We start from the raw sequence: 21,113 nt of genomic DNA on the forward strand, positions 1-21,113 counted from the left end.
AACAGGTCGCCTGGCTGCAACAGCAGTCGTCTGATCAGCAGGGGTACAAAACAGTCCTGAAATCAGCAAGAAAACACAGCAGGAGCACAGATCCTAAAATCTGATACCATGTCAGAAGTGGAGCAGCGGTGGAAGCACGCTGAAATAAACTGCTGAAACACAAGACAAAAAGAGAAAAGAAAAGAACACAATACAGATGAGAACTCAGATGTATGCATGGGAAATGGAATCCATATATCTGAACACGAGACAGTTGCATACAACAGTGAGTCACTGGCTGCGTGGGCACTAGTACTGGCACTGGCTCCTCTCTCCACAGAGTCTACAGATGGTGAAGGTGATGATGATGACTGAGGAGCACTGAGTATAAATAGGCTGAAAAAGTAGGGAGCAATAATGCTGGTCGGACAGCATTAATAGTCGGGCAGCATTAATGCTGCCCGACTGGTGCATAAAAATGCTCCACTGGCATAAAATGCCACACCAAAAAATTCCTAAAATACCTAATAAAAATGCCCTGCCCAGATCAAGCTCAGACTCACACATGAGCTGACAAATACTCTGTTAACACAATCCTGCTGCCACCCTGCCCTCTAGAGGATCATATACACCCACATTTTGATTCTTGACCATCTCCATCACTACCACTTGTTGTTGCCCCACCCATCTCCCCATTTTGGGGCTGCATTTTGGTTCCAAGCTGCTCTCCACCATTGTCAACATCATTTCCAGCAGTCAGATACTTTCAGTTCTTCTTCAGGCAGCTACATTTGACTGCCAGCTGCTACATACATCATCAGAGACTGATACCAAGCTGTACAATGCTGCATTTGGTCTTTCTAGCCCAAGACAATTGTGCTTTGACATCCGAACTATTGCCCTGCTGCCTTGAGCTCTCTTCATCAGATTTTCACTTCATTATTGGTGGTTTGTGTTAAGCTAAAAAGGCACATCACAAATTTAAACCTTAATTAGTTCTTTAAAACAGCCCCAAAATTCAAAAATTACCAAACTTTCCATGTCCCATAAGCAAACACACATAATTTGGGAGGATCCACATCTATAATAGCAAACTACCTAGCCACTTGAGCTAATACTGTTTTGCAGATTACTCCATCAGTTTCTCTACACCCCTCACCATAGTTGCCCAAGGTTTCTAAAACGGGATGTATGAAACGTTTCATAGGTTTCATACGAGTTTCGTAAAATCTTAGAAACGGGTTTCATTCAAGATTTTAAAAAGTATGAAAGTTTTATATACGCTATACGACTCGTGATGTAGAAAACATAGATTAGCATTATTCATTAATCTATAAGATGCAAATGGACATTCAACATAGCATCAATACTTGCATGCATTGCGGTCCGCTCTCCATACCCAACAACAATTTTAGCTCTAAAATGAGCGCTTTGTCCAAGGGCATGAAATTTTAATGCTTTGCTTAGGACTAAAAGTTAATCAAATGAGCTAATGTGACTTGCACATGTGAGGTACAAGTTAATTATTTCATAGTGTAGGATCCAAGACCCCGAGATATCACTTGTTGCCAAAGGCAAAACTTGTAATAAGTTATGCCAACAGGTACTAGGCGGTACTCAATGTCAGATTTGGCCTAGACCAATTTATGAGCCACAAGTGTCAATGGTGACATTAGAGACTAGGCATTAATTAATTAATTACTTAATTAATGCCAATCCAATGGTCAATAACTGCTCAAGGATACTTGGAGGGCGAGGGCAAATTGGCCTAGCCAATTTAATTATTGGATAGTATAACTATTTTTTTGGGCGGCACTAGGATAATTATTAAATTAATTTTCAGAATTAATCTTTCGAAAATTAATATAATAAGCTAGACAATGCTAGATAATGGGATTAGAAAGCTACCGCTTGGCAAAACTTGCCCATGCAAGTGGGAATAACGTTTTTGTTGGTGGAAGTCTATTTCAACAATTACAAGAGAGAGAGAGAAGGAGGCTATTAGAGAGTGAGGAGATGCTGTCAATATGATTTGCGGCCACCAGAAACCATTTCTACAACAAGTGATAGCAATTTGGAGCCCTCTAAGAACAGGTGACAGCAGCCCAAGGTATTTCTAGTGCAAGTGACAACATACAGAGGGGGACAACAGCCTTTCTGGTGGTCCTATGCTGTAGGTGACAGCTTCCATGGCTGTTTGAGCAAGACAACAGAAGTTTTTTAGCATTTCTCCCCATGAAACTCCAAAATCTCTCTAAAATCTCTCTCTCTACAACATTGTCTCTCATCTCCCAACCATCTCTCGAATTATCTCAGCAGAATTTTGAGTCATCAGAGATAGAGATATTGGAAAATCTCTGCTATAAATTCTCATTTACAATAAAAATTAGGGTTTGACAACCACCTCAAGATAGGTGCTTAAAATTGAGGGCCTAGGACTTGCATTCCAACGACTAAAATTAAGGAATTTCAGAGATATTCAAGAGGCTATCCACCCAATATCAAATTTGGGAATGAATTTGTATTTCAAGGAGCAAGGTGAAGATCCCAAGGGAGAATTAGTTTGGAGACTTGTTGGTCAATTTTTACAAGTGGTACTTGGATTAACAAAGGAGGTCACAGGATCTCTGTTGTACTCCATCCATTTGCAATAAAAGTTAAAGAAATATCACAAGGGGCACCAATTTTGGGGCCAACAAGCTATCCACTGTTCAAGATTAAAGTTGTAACATTTGCATTTTCAGTTTATGTGAATTTTATCTCCAATAAGGATGCTATTGAGCTAAAAATGCATTAGCTTTACTTCAACAGCCCCAAAACATGCTTAATTAATGAAGAAACCTAGTTTATTTAAAAGAAACGCGATCCTAGAGAGTTTCTGTGTCCCATAAGCACAAACCCACTTGGGAGGGCCCAAACTTTCTATAAATACGTATACTGCCCCTCCATTCAGCCCTCAATCTCGTTTTTGCAGATTTCAAGTGTTTCAGCTTCTTGTCCACATCATTCGCGGAGGACATCTCTGTCGAAGCTGTCCATTGCTGTCTCCATCAGTTGGCGCCTCATTTCCAGCTCTCTTCACGCAGTTTGGAGCTGATTCCAACTAGGCGACTATAGTCCCTAAGAAGACATGTTGTTGTACAGCCTGCCACGTCATCACAACCCTGCATTTACTTCCTACAGGCTGTCGCCCAGCCACTATAGCTGTCATTTGGCAGTTTTCTCTCTCCTCCAGCTATCGCCCATCTTCTGCAAGGTGTCCGGATTGATTTGGCAGTTTTCTCTCTCCTACAAGCTATCCTGCCTGCGTTTTTAGTCTTTCTCTCTCCTGCAGGCTGCGTTTTTAGTCTTTCTCTCTCCTCACTGTGGTGTGCATCAAATCCAACTTCTCACTTCTGCGTTTACTGATGTTCGATATCTGTCGGCTGCTTTGCTACAATTCGCGATCCGTTCTGAGTACAACACACTCTCTAGCTCAGTAACCCTTGCCCTGATCCTGGAGATACAAGAGTTCAAGGTTCAGTTTTTATTCACTACATAGTGTATTTGCTACATGAGCATCGTATATTCAGTAGTCATATCACTTCATTCATTCACTATGTTCATTGTCTCTGAGTTACCCTAACCCTAACTGTGTTCTTTTATCAATCTGTGCTTTGTTGTACGGTTTCTGTTTATGTTTCTATGTTAGAGTATTGCTTTATATGGTATCAAAGCCTAGTACTCTCTAAGAAACCTAGGCCCTTGATCTGAAAGCTCTACAAAAGAAGGAAAAACAACAAGAGGTTCAAATGACTTCGAACACAACAACACCGATTCAGTCTCCTGAACCAACTATGCCGAGAACCGAGCGAGAGTCGGCTGATCAGCTTGCTCCACAAAGTTCCGACATGGTGGAAGATACGTGATTACATGGAAGAAAAGCTAGGCAAGCTGATCTTTGAAGAATACAAACTGATCATAGCTTATAGATAAAAGAAGATTGAGGAGCTCGATCGAAGGATTGCCCTTCAAGAAAAACTTCTAAATAAAGGTATGCATGAATTTCTCTCTTGAGATGTTGCGTGTAAATCTGATGATGTTGCAAGGCCGTCAAGACCTCCATCAAGGATGGGCACCCCTCTTGGAGAACAAAACCCAGAGTATGTTCCTCTCTTTCATCCTCTTCCATCCACTCCGGTGCAAGATAATTTAGATTCGTCTTTTGTTCCTTCTTCTTTTACCTCTTCTGCTTTGCAATATTCTGGTAGAGATCATGTGAAAGAAAAAATCTAGTCCGTTGACTACGGAAAAGGTCCTCTTGAGAACCAATTCTTGTATGTTAATACACGTCATGGGAATTATAAGAAATAGCCAAGTACCTCTTCTTCTAACCTTCCTTCCAAGTACCTCTTCTTCTAACCTTCCTTCTTTTCGGTCTACTTCACAAAATCAGAATGAATTTGGTGTTCCTTTTTCTTCATTGCATGGTGCATCATCATCTTCACACTTTCATTTCCAATCATTAAATGTTAAAAATTAACAAAATGCATATGCACCTCACACACCACATTTTCAAAATCCACCCATCCCACCACATTCTTCCGCTGCTTCTTCAATTCCATTCATACCATTTACATTTACATTTCAGACACCTCATGTCGCACCGCACATCACATCGAGAAGTTATGGAAACATAGGCACATCCTTTAGGACCTCATCCTTCCCTCACCCGAGTGGTGTTCCACCCACTTCACACACATTTTCAAGATCATTGCAGTCTGGGTATGCCCCGCAATCTCTCCCGAGTGTGGATTAGTTGACTCCACAGTTTGTCTCCATGGGTTTACCTAGTAGACTTTTTGCTATGCCCCAGGCTCACTTTCAACAGGGCTCCATTGTCCCAATGCCTCCACCTACACCGATACCTTATGGAAACATTCATATTCCAGTGCCTCCGCCTCAATCGGCACTCATAGGACACTCATAGCCTACTTCTGCCTAGCCACCTCTACCCCCTCCTACCGATCAAACACATCCATCTTACCCTCCACCATCTTATCCGCCATATCCATCTTACCCCACCTACTCGACATCTCATGGTTCCAGCTCATCTTCTACCAAGCATGCATTTAATGACGAGACTCGTTTTATCGGGTCAATCTTTACCACTTGGTCGAACTTGATGAGACATGTCCTTGACTCCTAGAACCTATAGGATCTTATGCAAGAGTTGGAACCCCAACCCGATCCCACACTTGTACCATAAGAGGTTATCCGCTTATGAAAGGCTAGAAATGCCTCCACTATTATCGAGCTAATGCAGGGCTTATTGCTTGAGATTCATTTTCAGCTTTAGCATTTTGACTTAGCGTTTGAGCAATGGGCACACTTAACTCACCGCTATGCGGCTCAAGATAAGACCCGTTGTATCAATCTTGACCATGAGCTCCAGCTTTTCAAAATCACTGACCGGGATGACTTGAAAGTCAAGTTGGCTGAGTATCGGCGTCTTCTCGCTGAATTCTCCACTATGGGGACTCCCAAGTCCTCTAACAATCAGGTTACATTGTTCCTAAATAAACTCCCAAGGAAATAATTCAATTTTGTGAAAGGTATAGTTTCAAAGCCTACCATGCCTACATTCTATGAATTTTGAGTGTCAGCTATTGCATTACGCACGGTTGTTCAATCAGTTTCATATGAATTCCTCTTCAGAGAGGGCTCTTGTTGCTCATTCTCAAAAAGGGGAACAAGGGAAGGGAAAACTAAACCAAACCTCCACTCAAAATCAAAATCAAAATCAAAATCAAAAGCAAAATCAATTCGGGGAATCACAAGGAACATCTCAATCTCTCAAACATGGTGGCAGGATGTACCTAAAAAGAATAGGTATTGTCAACATTGTCAAAAGGCTGGCCATTTTGACAACGAATGTCAATAAAAGGCAAGAGACACAGCACCAAAACCTGAGTCACAGACCCCCGTCCCTCAGTCGAACAACCCCCAGTAGGGGAGGTAGGGTGATGGCAAGGGGGAATTTAAAGGTCAGACTCGTACTACTACCGTTCAGCCATCTCAAACAACAATGTTCTCAACTCCAGAGAGCTTGTCTGACTAGTCTGCAAAGGCCCACATTGTCTCCATAGAGACAATAGATGTGAGTCTCGTTCACATCTGTGAGTTGCCTCCCAATGAGGTTACCGCAGAGTCCCACTCGTCACAACCGAGCACTTCAGCTCCTGTTTGGATTGTGGATAGTAGAGCTACACATCATATGACTCCTATAGAGGACATTTTCCGTACCCGAGCCGAGCAGATCCGCGTAGGAAACAACTCCTTGGTCAACATTCAAGCTCAAGGTTGCGTCAGTTTTGCCACTGACGAGGGTCCGGATCTGGCTTCGCTAGACAATGTATACCATGCCCTCAGCTTGGGATGAGCTTGTTATCTGTTCAACAACTTTGCCAGTTGGGGCGAGCAATCTTCTTTACAGCGACCACAATCAAGATCCTTGACTCCCAGACTAGTTTAGTAATTGCTCACGGTGAGGCATAGTCTAATGGCCTATACCACACGACACATTTTCTAACCGAGCCGAGAGCTAAGGGCTCCGTGTTCCATAGCTTCTAGGCCTTAGCCACATCTCAGGAGCCTACGAATAACGAGTGTCTTTGGCATTTTCGCTTAGGGCATCTTAGTTATAACTTTCTTTATGAGTTGTCACACCGTGAGCTGGTTGAAAGCCTTCCATGCTTGAAGCTAGCTCGAGATGTTTGAAAAGCATGTCAGCTCGAAAAATAGCATTGTACCCCATTCCCTCAATAGACCTCACATCGTGCTAAGGCACCTCTTAGATTGATTCATGTTGATCTTTGTGGACCGACATCCACCACCGCCTTGAACGGCGGGTTATACTTCTTTTTGCTAGTGGATGATCATTCCAGATACATGTGGCTATACTTTCTCAAGCATAAGTCAAATGCTTTCACATATATTTCTACTTGGGTGTTGTTGGTTCATAGACAGACTAGTCGTCGTGTCAATTGCATGAGTGATAGTGGTGGTGAGTTCATCTCCCACAAGTTTTTCAAGTTTCTACAGAAGCATGGCATCTCACGCCAACTCAGCTCTACCAACTCCCCTTCTCACAATGGAGTCGTAAAGTGTAGGAACTGGACAGCCATGGAAATGGCACACTCTATTTTGTTCGTAGCAGAGCTCCCTGAGCGCCTTTGGATCAAGGCTGTTAACACTTTGATGTACATCCTCAACCGATGCCCGATTGCGGCTCTTCCTCAGAAAACCCCATATGAGGCATTTTTTGGCTCTCGGCCTGTTATTTCCCACTTCAGAGTCTTTGGGTGTCATGCGTACATTGAAAGAGAGAGACTGAGATTTGAACCAACAGAGAGGAGCAATGTGCTCTCTTCTCTTTTCTTTCATTATATCACTAACTCATCTAACTAAAGTGAATACAACACATTAAGGTCTGTAAGACCATTCACACCAAGTACAGACTAAGTCTAAAGTCACCGACTTATTTAATGTTCGCATGTAGTACAACTGGACAGGCTAAGTGTCAAGTACACACACCTAAAGATAGTAGAGCTAAGCTTGAAGTCTTAACACTCCCCCTTAAGCTCGAGACAGCATCTGTACACCAAGCAGCTATCTAAAAACACTGAACTTATCTTTACCCAAAGACTTGGTAAAGATATCTGCAACCTATTCATCAGTCTTCACATGTATGAGATCTACTCTCCCTGCAAGAACCGTCTCTCTAATAAAGTGGTAGTATACCTCAATGTGTTTAGTCCTGGCATGGTATACTGGATTTGTTGCCAGGAGTACACTACTGAGATTGTCGCATAACAAGGTCACTAGAGCATCCACCTGTATGTCCAAATCAGCCATAAGCTTGAGCAGCCATACAATCTCACATGCTGCCAATGCAGCATCCCTGTACACAGCCTCAATACTAGACAATGCAACCGTAGGTTGCTTCTTGATGCTCCAGCTAATCATTCCGCTTCCAAAGCCAAAAGCATAACCACTCATAGATCTGTGATCATATGAGCATCTTGCCCAATCTGCATCTGTGTATCTAACCAATGTCAAGGGCGTATCTTTCACATAGAACAGCCCATAATCTACAGTGGACTTAACATATCTCATAATCCGCCTAACAGGATCCAAATGTGGCTTTCTGGGCTTCTACATGAACTGACTTATAAGCCCAACTGCATAACTCAAGTCCGGCCTAATGATAGTCAAGTAGATCAGACTACCAACCATCTACCTGTACATAGTCACATCATCAATTTCAGCTCCAGTGCTAATGTCCAACTTAACATTCTAATCAAGAGGTGTATCCAACCATGCCATATTTCTTCACCATTTCCATGGCATAGTGTTTCTGCATCAGCCATAAACCATTTTCAACTTTAATCACCTCAATACCCAAGAAATACTTTAGTCCACCTAAGTCTTTCATATCAAATTCAAATTTTAGCATTTGCATAACATGTTGTGTCCCCAAGTCATCATCACCTGTGATTATCAAGTCATCAACATTGATGACCAACACTACCAAGCCTTTGTCAATCTTTTTCATAGACAGACTGTGATCAGCCCTGCCAACAATAAATCCCAAACTCTGCAACAAGTAATTACTGATCCTTGCATGCCACGCTCTCGGAGCCTGCTTCAGCCCATACAATGTTTTTTTCAGCTTACATACATAATGCTAAAAATCAAGGTGTACATACCCTTCGGACTAATCCATATAAACACCCTCTTCCAAGTCACCATTGAGGAAAGCATTCTTCACGTCCATCTGCTGCAATTTCCAACATTTAGCAACAGCCAATGCGATCATTGTTCTTATGGTTGCCATCTTGACAACAGCGCTAAATGTTTCCTCAAAGTCTAACCCATACTACTGGGCATATCCCTTTGCAACCAGCTTGGCTTTGTACCTCTCTACATTGCCATCCGACTTGTATTTAATCTTGTAGACCCCTTTACAACCAATGGTCTTCTTTCCTTTTGGTAGTGGCAAAAGATCCCAAGTACTATTTTCAGCCAAAGCATCTATCTTCTCATCCATAGCTGTGCACCAATTTTTATCCATCACTGCTTCAGCAAATGTAGCAAACTCTTTGACCTCTGTTACCTTTGTCATATAAGCAAAATGCTTCGCAAAAAAACCACTATAAGTTAGCCTATCCAGAGGGTACCTGACTCTCAACGATCATCTAAGCTATGGTGCACTACTCGATTCCCCTTTCTCATGAGGCAGAATGTACCTACTCTGCCTAGTGTCATGCGTATGCACTGTCGGAATACCAAGCTCACTGTCTAGACTGTCAACTAAGTTATAACCTAAAGTCATCCTGCCAGGTGTCATCACACCAGATGCATCATCAAAAGATTTTTCTTTCCCTTTGTTGTCCATCACATCATATCTCCCCCTCACTGACATACTAGTGTCAGCAGACGGTGAGCTAGAGCTCCGTAATCTCTCTATCCATGGAGATACCGTCGAACTGCTAGGACCTATCAAAGCAGTACTCTGCTCGGAATCACCTGTAGATACATGTGTAGAAGGCATATCTGATGGCATTGCAGCCGGTGATGCATACTAAGAGGCCATCTCATCAAAGATGACATCTTTGCTCAATAATGTATCCCAAGTAGAGGGATCATAGCATTTGTATGCCTTCTTCTCCTGCAAATATCCAATAAAGACACACTTATGTGCTTTCGAATCCAGCTTTTTCCTTTTCTCATCAAGTATGTGCACATAAGCAAGATAGCCAAATACTTTCATGTGACTGACATCAGGCTTGTAGCCATACAATTTCTCAAATGGTGTCATCTCATGAATACCTGTAGTGGGAGTCCTGTTCAAGATATGCATGGCTGTCATAACAACCTCAGCCCAATAATAGAGCGGCCTACTCTTCTCATTCATCATTGCCCGAGCAACTTCCATCAATACCCTGTTCTTCCATTTAGCTACCCCATTCTGCTAAGGAGTGCAGCTGTAGGTAAGCTGCCTATGTATGCCATTTTCAGCCAAAAAACTGTCAAACTCATTTGGCACATACTCCCCATCGCTATCAGATCTCAAGCAAGAGATGTAACAATCAAATTCCTTTTCAACTTGCTTTTTAAACTGCTGAAAAACAGCAAACACCTCATCCTTTGTTTTCAAGATATAAACACAAGTATAGCGACTGTAATCATCAATAAATGTCACATAGTACTTGGAGTCTCCCATGGATGCATTATGGGCTGGCCCCGACACATCAGAGTGAACTAACTGCAACGCTCGCGTACTATTTTTTACATGCCTAACAAATAGCAAGCTCAACTGTTTACCAAACTAGCAAGCATTGCAGACATAACCAATATCTGTATACCGAAACTTGGGTAAACCTATCACAAGTTGTTTCTTCTGCATCACTTGCAGTTGCTGAAGATTAACATGTCCCACTCTCTTATGCCATATTTCCAAGTCTCTAACTGTGCCAAAGAAATGGGCAAACATTGTTGATTTCAGCTGTGGCAAAGTGGCATCAAGAGTAAACATCCTGCCATTCCTATGACTATGAGCAATCAATTTGCAGCCATTACCAAACTCCTCAATGAAGCATCCATGCTTGTTAAATCAGACCTACAAATTCTGCTCAATCATCTGACCCACAAACAATAGATTTTTAGTAATTGACGGAACATGCAGTACATCATGTAAGTTCTTCTTCCTATCGTCATGGATTACCAAAGGTACTGCCTTTCTGTTCTACGCTAAACCAATCACCATGAGGTGTCATATGATTCGATGCCCCGAATCAATAAACCAAACTGCATCCTCATGAGACTTCTCAGCAACCCTATCTTTCACATATGTCATGCAAACAATCTATCCCCAGATGCATCTTCTGCCTGATTGAACGATGCATAATGTCCATGTTGTTTGCCTCTTTCATTTCCCTACTTCTTAAACAGTCCTTGGCAATATGACTGTACTTTCCACAATAGTAACAATCCTTATCCTTATTAGGATTGTCAAATGGGCGCTGCTACTACCAAGAGCCTCTGCCTCTAAGGCTAGATCTCCACTTGCCTCTGAAATTTCCACCTCCTCGTGCATTTGAACCCTGCTGGTTATTATTGCCATACGAGACATTTTATTGGTCTCCTCTGCCAGAACCACAACCTCTACCACGGCCGCGTTGATTCGAATGAAAGACATCCTTATTCTTGGAGTTGCTAGAACCTATAGCCAAACCCAATTTAACTTCCTCATGAATAAGCAATGCAACTAGCTCATTAAAATCTGGCATTACAACCTGCACAAATATGGAGGTATCGAATGACTTATATTCAAGCCCCAAACCATTTAATGTCACTGCAACCATATCTTCATCCGTAACCTGTGTGCCAATGGATGCGATCCGCAATGGTCTTAATCTCTGTGACATAATCCTATATAGGTCTGCCTTTTCTGTCCATGTTGTTAAATTTCTGCTTTAACTGTATCTTCCTAGCACTTGTAGTTGTGCCATAATATCTTATCAAAATGTTCCATGCATCTTCTGGTGACTTAGTATCCGAGATACATAGAGACAGCCAATGTAAAACCCTGCGAGCTCTTTCTGTCCAAGCTCGGTGAGCTCATCTTTGATCAGCTGTAGGCCTCTTTGGGAGCTCGGGTTCAGCTTCTGCTCCACTCACCAGCTCCCAGTATCCTTTACCTATCAAAAAGTTCTCCATGTGGAACTTCCATATGGCATAATTGTTATTATCAAGATTTTCTCCCACTATCTGGGTTATGTTGTCGGTCCTATCTGCATTAGCCATATTGTACCAGACAATATCTAGTCACTGCCTAACTTCCTGCAAGCCAACAAGTCTAACGGACTAACTGCAATCTTTGACTGTTTATGACAATTGTCTGCAACAAATTCACTGCTGAAACCAAAGTATTTCAACCCCTTAACATCTCAATTCCATCCACAAACATGGGCATAACCCGTAGGTACATCAGTCAACACATAAGACCATGTAGGTGCTTTAACACTGTCTCATGCAACCTTACTGCAGTCAAGCAAACATGCAGTCTGAAATTTGCAAACTGTCAATAACCAGCAGCTAATTCACAGCCAAAACAGAAGTTTATACATTTCATACATGCTCCAAAAATTCCCAGACATCTGCTAGTACACGTAGAAATCCATACATGATTATACGGGCACAAACTAGTGCATATACATCAAGTTCAAGTGTTATAAATCTGCTCACTGGTTGCAGACAGCCAAAAGACTGACAACCAAGATGTACTTTAGCTCAAGAATGTCTTCAAATCACTTCATACATTTGCTACTGTGTGTAGGGATCAATACATGACCATACCGGCATCCATAAACTCTGTCTTCAAGAAGCAATATCATATAATGCATTTACTGTTTGTAACCAGCCAAGTAGATGACCATACCGGCATCCATAAACTCTATCTTCAAGGAGCAATATCATATAATGCCTTTACTGTTTGTAACCAGCCAAGTAGATGTCAATGCATTTGTTTCCAACTTCAACCTTCAGCATTCAGTAGCCTCCAATACTCTTCTTAATCCACCAGACATTCATAAGACATATGCCAGATTATACAAATGATAGAAGCCTTCTAATGTCATGTATTGCTTCAGTAAAAGACAATGCTTGCTGTCCATAGTAAATGACAGTTTTCAGCCTGTGAAAAATTACCAAATCTGAGCAGTTTAGCAAAAAATTCCAGCTCCAAGGCACAAAATCAAATCCATATGTCCTCGTTGCATATATCTATGCTCCAATGATGCTTCTGGGTATGTTTGAGAGCTCCAAGCTCATGTCAAAGATACATACATGTTGTATGTTGTCTGTATACAACAGACAGTCTTCAATTCTAGACCTGTAACCAGTTGTTCCAGCTCATATATCATCTCCAGACCAAGCAATAGCATATCAAGACATCAAGGGACCTTCCAAGAAGCATTTCCAAGCAATATATAGCCTAGTAAGTGTTTGTTGAGTTTGTTGGCAGCCAAGGAGACTCCCTCGGCATTAGGTGCAAACACATAGACTAGTATGATGATCACAGCAGCAGCTCCACAATGAAATGATGACCAATGCTTGCTCTTGAGTTCTCACTAAAGCCTCCACAATGCTCCAAACAAGTCACAGACAAACTCTTGAGCAATGGCAAATCAAATGATGCAATGCATACCTTCAACAAGAGCAATGGCAATCAGCCCCTCTTGTCAAGAACCCTGAATCTTCAAGTTCCAAGTCTGCTTCACAAATGCTATCCACCACAGAGCCCATTCATCACTCTTATATCATGTTGAAAGAGAGAAACTGAGATTTGAACCAACAGAGAGAGTGGTGTGCTCTCTTCTCTTTTCTTTCATTGTATCACTGACTCATCTAATTGAAGTGAATACAACACACTAAGGTCTATAAGACCATTCACACAAAGTACAGACTAAGTCTAAAGTCACCAACTTATTTAATGTCCACATGTAGTACAGCTGGACAAGCTAACTGTCGGGTACACACACCTAAAGATAGTAGAGCTAAGCTTGAAGTCTTAACAGCATACACACACTCACATGATGACAAGATAGGAAAGCTCACTCCTCTAGCTAATCTCCTTATTTCTGTGGGATATTCCTCTAAAGCGAAAGCCTATCGTTTGTTTGATCCTCGGACAAACAAGGTGATCGTTAGGCGGGATGTCGTCTTTATCGTGCAGTCCTCTGCCCCAGATTCCAATCCGATTCCTTCTTCCACATCATCAAAGATCATGCCTACAAAGCCTAGTCTACTTCCTGCTCCTGACATTTCCGTAGATTCTTCCACTCCCAAGCCCCCTCCATGAGACCCGTTACCTCACTAGTACCAGTAGACCATGCACCACCCGATTCCACTCCAAAGGGACCTAGAAGATTTGCCTGCCGGCATGCTCCTCAAGCATCATTTGTGTCGTCGTTTACAACTGATTATATAGCGAATTCTGAGCCGAATACATGGCAGGAGGCTCTTCAGCACCCTCAATGGCGAGAGGCCATGGAGAAGGAGCTAGAGAGTATTGACCGAAATGAAACTTGGACATTGGTGCATCGTCCGAGCCACAAGAAAGTCATCGGGACAAAGTGGATTTTTAAGACTAAGCTAAAAGCTTATGGGACTTTAGACAAGTACAAGGCTCACCTTGTCATGCAAGGGTTTCGACAAAAGCATGGCATTGATTATAAAGAGATCTTTGCCCCTACTGTGCGGTTGACTTCCTTTCCATTGCTACCCGGGCTATCCGCTCACCATAATTGGCCGATACATCAGATGGATGTCAAGAGTGCCTTCCTGAACAATTTCTTGGAGGAGAACGTCTATGTGAAGCAGCCACCGGGCTTTCCTTCAGGGAACCCTAGGGATATGGTATTTCGCTTGCATAAAGCTCTTTATGGACTGAAGCAAGTGCCGCCGTCTTGGTTCCATAAGATGGATGAGTTCTTATAGACTCACGAATACCATTTTACCCCTTATGACCTGAACTTATATGTTCGATCTACTGCAGAGGGGATTAGCTATATCCTGCTATACATTGATGACTTACGCATCACATGCTCAGATTCTACTGCCATAACGGAAATCAAGGCTAAGCTTAAAGCTACATTTGAGATGACACTTGTTGTTCTATTTCTTGGGGATGGAGATAGTTTGTTCTGGGGATAGTATTTTTCTGTCAGAGCAGAAATGCACACTTCAGCTCGTGGAACAGTACACTCAGGATCACACACGGCCAGTGGCCACACCTCTAGATCCTACTGTCCACTTGTCGAAGTATACCCTAGGATAGCCCTTCCATGAATATAACTATCGTTATGTTGTAGGAAAACTTCTTTGGTTAATTCACACTAGGCTAGATTTAGCTTACTTAGTTAGCATACTTAGTAAGTATTTCACAGCACCTAGGATGTCACATTGGATTGCATGTCTTCGTGTGTTGCGTTATTTGCAGTGTATATTTCTTGGTCCAACCGTAAGCAGGAGACGATGGCGGCTTCCACGGCCAAGATTGAGTACCGGGCTCTCTTCGATGGCACCACTTAGGCCATCTATCTTAGGAGTTTACTGGTGGCGCTTCACTTTCCACATATCTCTCCAGCAGTTGTCTACTGCAACAACTAGAGTGCCATTGCCCTTGCGAGCAATCCGATCATCACACCACAAATACGACATGTGGGAGTCCACTTCCACTTTTCTAGAGAGCACGTTGAGCTAGGCACTATTAGCCTAGAGTTTGTGCTATCATCAAATAATTTTGCGAATATCTTGACCAAAGCGGTCAACCGGCCGGTTCTTCAGTACCTACTACCCAGGATCGGCTTCGATACACCCTCCCCTACTTCTTCAACTTGACGCGGAGAGGGTGCTTCCCTCTTGCTTTCCCTTCGAGTTTGAGAGGGGGCGGCTTCTACTCTTGATAGTGACAGTGATGTACTTACAAATTTTTTTTTACTTTACATCCATTTAAACTTTTGTATTGTATTATGAACATTTATAACTTCATCCGCACTGTCAAGATGACATGATTGTAAAAGGGCACTTGGACAAGTGAACAATTCCCCTGCGAGGACACTATCCAAGTGGCACCGTTGCATAGCATATTGCATGAGCATGATATCTTGCATCTCCCTTTGCATTACCCCATGCATTGGCATTCTGTTCGTATAAACATGCATCTATGCCCATTTATCCCTTTTCAGTCTTTTGGAGTGGCCGACTTTGGATCCACCATATTCATGGCATTGCCCATGGCAGTCTCCAAGGCAATTTTTCCTTCGCTTGTTTGCTTGCTTTGCTTGTCTTGCATGCTTCACTTATTTGCTATATCCACACCTTAGCCTTACTCTTCTTCACCAACACTCAGTAATGGTCGGAATAGTACGCTTGTCTTGTGAAGGTCTTGGGTCTGACCATCCCTTATCACTCTCCCGTTTGGAGCACGGATACTCAATAGGACGAAAATTGATTTGAAACCCTCACTTAATGCTTAATCTATCAAACCTAAAAAGCCCTCAATTTTTTATTTTATTTTTTTAACAAAAAAAAGTCCATAGTTGATTCCATCCGCCTTTGTAGGGCTTGGTAGGCCACTGGGCAGCCGACGCGCACCCTTTGTCCGATATCCTATCCTCTCTGAGGTGATCACTTGGGCTCCCTTGGTAAGATAACCATCGCCTCTATAGTCTTAGTAGGCCACTGGATAGCTGATGCCCACCCTTTGTCCGATGCTTTGGCTACTTTGGGGTGGAACGCCTTGGAGTAAAAGATAAACAAAGCAAGGGCTTGGTTGGCCTCTATTCTCGTGGCACTGTTGTTAGGCCTGAGAGGGGAAGTTAAGCTAAAAATGCATTAGCTTTACTTAAACAGCCCCAAAATATGTTTAATTAATGAAAAAACCTAGTTTATTTAAAAGAAACGCGATCTTAGAGAGTTTCTATGTCCCATAAGCACAAACCCACTTGGGAGGGCCCAAACTTTCTATAAATACATATACTACCCTCCATTCAGCCCTCAATCTCGTTTTTGTAGATAGTGTTTCAACCTCTTGTCCACACCCCGTTCGCGGAGGACATCTCAGCCAAAGCTGTCCATTGCTGTCTCCATCAGTTGGTGCCTAATTTCCAGTCCCTCTTCACGTAGTTTGGAGCTGATTCCAACTAGGCGACAGTTGTTCCTGCGCACACCTGCTGCCGTACAGCCTGCCACATCATCACAACCCTGCATTTGCTTCCTGCGAGCTGTCGCTGCAACTATCGTTTAGAAGTTTTCTCTCTCCTCCAGCTGTCGCCCAGTTTCTGTACATTGTCCAGCCTGCATTTGGCAGTTTTCTCTCCTACAAGCTGTCCTACCTACGTTTTTAGTCTCTCTCCTGCAAACTGTCTTGCCTACGTTATTAGTCTCTCCTACAGTTTGTATTTTTAGTCTTTCTCTCTCCTCACTATTGTCTGCATCAGATCTAGCTTCTCACTGATGCGTTTGCTAGTGTTCGACATCCGGAGCCTGCCTTGCTGCGATTTGTGATCCGTTCAAAGTACGACATACTCTCCAGCTCATTACCCCTGCCCTGATCCTGGAGATACAAGAGTTCGAGGTTCAGTAGGAGAAAAAGCCCACCAAGAGTAAGAACCATGACAAGGACAAGAAAACATCGAAAAACACTTTTAAAAATTAGGTCAAAAATCTCTAGTGTACAAAACGCAATAATCTTAGACACGTTCAGGCTGAATGCGGCCTAAACTAGAGATTGTACAACATTTTTAACATGGCTACTCATAACATCGAATACTGTCGATACAATGGCAAGTATCAAACGGCCCATCCAAGAGAATGGCAAGGTATCGAAGCATCCCCCTCCGGCCAATGGACCACCATTCCGGCCAATCAAGCTCCTACACTAGCTATTGCTTACACAAATCACGAGTACCAACAACCCGATGGTGGTCGTGGTATGCGTAATATAGGAGAAAGAGGCCAATGAAATTTTTGGCCCTTCGCCCAGCACACATACTTGGAGCTAACACAGTGGAAATCAAAGAACTAACAAAACCAAATGTCCACGTGATAATCCGATTAGGCAAAAAATGCAAAGAAGTTGCATTGCAACCCTTGGACTCCCTTGGTAAGATAATCATCGCCTTTGTACTCTTGATAGGCCACTAAGCACCCACTGTGCACCCTTTGTTCGATGCCTCGACTACTTTGGGGTGGGACGCCTTGGGCAAACCTAGGTCGGCCTTAGGCAAACCTTGTTTTAGACCTGAGAGGGGATGCATCTAAGAAATGCATTACATGTTGATTAGCCTTTTAAATACCCCCAAAACATGCTTATTTAATGAAAAACGCAAATATGGTACATGATTCAAGAGAGTTTCAATGAAACCCTAATTTGGGAGGGTCCATCCACATCTATAAATAGACAGGCTGTCCCCATTCAACCTTCATCCTTTTGTGCATGTTTCTCACTCTACCGTGCAAATTTCAACCATTAGCCACCCAACATCTGCTATCTAGCCATCAACGACTACAGCCCATCATTATCCAGCCCTAGGCAGCCTGTTTTCAACCATTGCTCTACTATTTGGAGATCTCCATCTATTGCATCCGTCGTCATCGAAGCATCTAATCAGCCTGCATTTTCACCATCTCATGCCAAGCAACACCCGTCTACATTAGCAAACATCTCTCCTATTGTCACCTAGCAATTCTCTGCATTGGGTGATCAATTTTTTGGCGGTACACTACTACATTTATCATATTTCAGCCTTCAGCTGCTATGTTTTGGTGACCAACCCGCTCTTCAATCACTTTAGAGTTGTGTTCTTTCTCTCTCCTTTTACTTGTGTTTGTTTCTATGTTTGAGTTTTGAGTTTTGCTTTTAGGGTTTGAGTTTTGCATGTCTGTGTCTATATCATTGTGTTTCTGTTGTATTCATATACACTATGTTTCCTCAATGCAAACTCTAGTAGCTACTCCATAATTTTCTTCACAAAGAGAGCTTTAAAAAATGCTCGAGAAATGGAATCCATATACCAAGACATGAGACAATCAGATACAATAGTGAGCAATCAACTGAATAGACACTGGCACTCGCTCCCTCCCTTCAACAGGACCTACAAATGTTGGAGATAACTCAGGAGGTGGAAGCCCTGGCCTATAAAAGACTCTATCCATGAAAAAGATGGTCAGTCTAAATAATGATAAAATAATCAAGCTAGTCGGCCAGCAATAAATGTCAATACCCCAGTGCCTACAATGCAAGCCAATCCATGACTGAAAAATAATCTGCCCATCCCACTGATACACGCATATAAGCTCACACACGAGCTAGCTAATCTACTCACAAAAGGAAATATCACTATCCATAGATGGCCACTTGGATGAGCCTGCATGGGCTAAATATTGATTGGCTCCAATGTAGCCTAGACTGCCCCACTATTCCTCTCAACCAATCCAAGTTGGCCGCCACTCCCTCTAGGACCAATGATCAAGTTTTACTAGAGCCATTTTCCAAGCCTCTCTACTTTGTTTTGGAGCTTCAAATGCATTGCACCACACTCCTACAAGACAGGGATCAACCTGCCCAAAGGAACCCATGTAGAGAGCAATGGCAGATTGTTTCCGCATGTCCTACAAGCCACAAGTTCAATAGAGACTGAGCCATCCCACCAAACTACGCTTGGGCCATGGAGTCGTAGTGGACAAGGCCATTACACTTCACCAAGCACAAAGACTTCGATCACTACGACCTCTACGAAGGGCGTGCACCAAAGTCGGATCAAAGCCATTCTTGTGAGGCATAGGAGACTCCTAGGCACATCAGTAAAGCAGCCCTGGACCACATTATGACCAGGACCACGTGTTGACCTTGAGATTTAAAAAGACAACAGCAATCTCTAGATATCTTATACACACAATTCTTAAATTTCTAGATACTAATCTTAGACTAGGGTGCTATTTTTATTTACTCTTTTTAACTTTCCAGAGGAGATCATGTCAGACATGGATGTACTTTGGTTTTGTCTTGTATGCCACATCTCTCTCTCTCTCTCTCTCTCTCTCTCTCTCTCTCTCTCTCTCTCTCTCTCGTGTGGTGCATGTGGAAGACAGGCAATGTTTCGGTGTCATGCAGTCCCAAAAATGTTGTACTAATCTGGTCGAGTGATATCGACATGTACCTGCGGCAGAGAAGAGGAGCTTTCCCCAAGCAGGGTGTATCCATATATTAGGCGCCAAAATATAAGCCAACAATGGCGAATAACGATAGGTCTCTCTGTCGAACGGCGACCTGCCCTGGGTGACAAGGGCGGCTGCATCCGAGAAGACATGGTAGTCAATGTCCGTGTAAGGGACTTCCATGTGAGCATCTTGCCATTCTCCGAAGGCGATGAAGAGCAGGCGCACGATCGCGGACACGAAGAGCAGCCATTTCTCGTCTAAGCTCCTCTTCATCGTTTATGTCGTCGGCTCGGTCCTCTCGGGTCGTCTCCGCTCTGCTTCTTCATCGGACCGAAAAGATATTAGCAGGCAAGGATGTCTTAACCCTGCCATGAAGGCATCGGTTTATAGTCTCTCTTCTCTCATACTTCTATTCTTTATATTATATATACTAGGCACTCCGCGCCTCGACTCGCCCCAGCGCTTCGCGCCTGGGCGGGCGCGGGGGCGGGGGCTGGATGCATAGCACTCGCCCTCACCCCCGCGTTCTCTTTTTTTTCTTGTGGGTAGGTGGGGGCTGCCACGTGGCACCCGCCCCCCACCTCTCGTTAACTAATAGTATAGATTATATGCCTCTTTTCCCCTACCAAGGAGACACTAGTTTATAGGCTGTTTGTAATTCTATTACATCTATCTTCTTCTATTCTGTATATTATTAGCAGCTTTTGAGGGGCCATGGCAGCCTTGTAGTCTTCCCCAATTAGTGTTCAACTATGCCCCATAGCCCAATAGGTATCTATGTGTATATTATCAGTAGCTTTTGAGGGGATGCCATGTGGTGGCCTTGTATACCTCCGCCAATTGAGTGTTCTGGTGTGCCACATAGCCCGATGAAATAGTTGTGCCACTTGCACATTTAGAGCCCACCTAATGAAATTGAAGCTCGAAGAAATATTTGCAATCCCAAATCCCACTATCATCACCCTCTTCTTTGAAAAGCCCTTCGATGGAAAAGGAGAAGCTACCACCCTCTTCCTCCAAAAAAAAAAAAGGTATGACCAACCCTAACTATATAAGAGCCTTTTCCTACAAGGCATTATTGCCTGGTTAAGAGACAAAGTTTAGGGAAAGGACCTCTGTTCACACAAGCATTGACATAGTTGGAGGAAAAAAAAGGGAACAATGTCACCACTTGGCAATTGCACTCTTTTTGGTAGCATTACCTCAAATTGGCCGAGTGAACTTGCATTTGTAGGTTTTCATCTCGTAAATTGGTGATTATTATTCAGAATCTTTCATCACCACTTTTTGACATGTACAAAACTAAACAATCATGCAATCCCATCTCCAACATGCATTCTACTATGTGGTGTGTGGTGTAGCAC

The 21,113-nt window shown here is 42.9% G+C and overlaps 1 protein-coding gene across 2 annotated transcripts in view; it reads right to left on the bottom strand.

The window, feature by feature from the left end:
- The window catches only part of PNT1 (mannosyltransferase family protein), a 37,816-nt gene extending 17,672 nt beyond the window's left edge, over positions 1 to 20,144 (bottom strand). For both annotated transcript variants that reach the window (XM_087690260.1, XM_087690259.1), the window contains exon 1: positions 19,749 to 20,144. In XM_087690260.1, coding sequence (XP_087546386.1) covers positions 19,749 to 20,022 — 274 coding nt within the window. In that variant the 5' untranslated portion in view covers positions 20,023 to 20,144. The remainder of the gene's footprint in view (positions 1 to 19,748) is intronic.
- Between the last annotated feature and the right edge of the window lie 969 nt (positions 20,145 to 21,113).

This window comes from Lygodium microphyllum, chromosome 12, assembly GCF_053477565.2.
Source record: "Lygodium microphyllum isolate KBCC chromosome 12, Lygodium_microphyllum_v1.1.10, whole genome shotgun sequence".
In the NCBI taxonomy this organism is placed as follows: domain Eukaryota; kingdom Viridiplantae; phylum Streptophyta; class Polypodiopsida; order Schizaeales; family Lygodiaceae; genus Lygodium; species Lygodium microphyllum.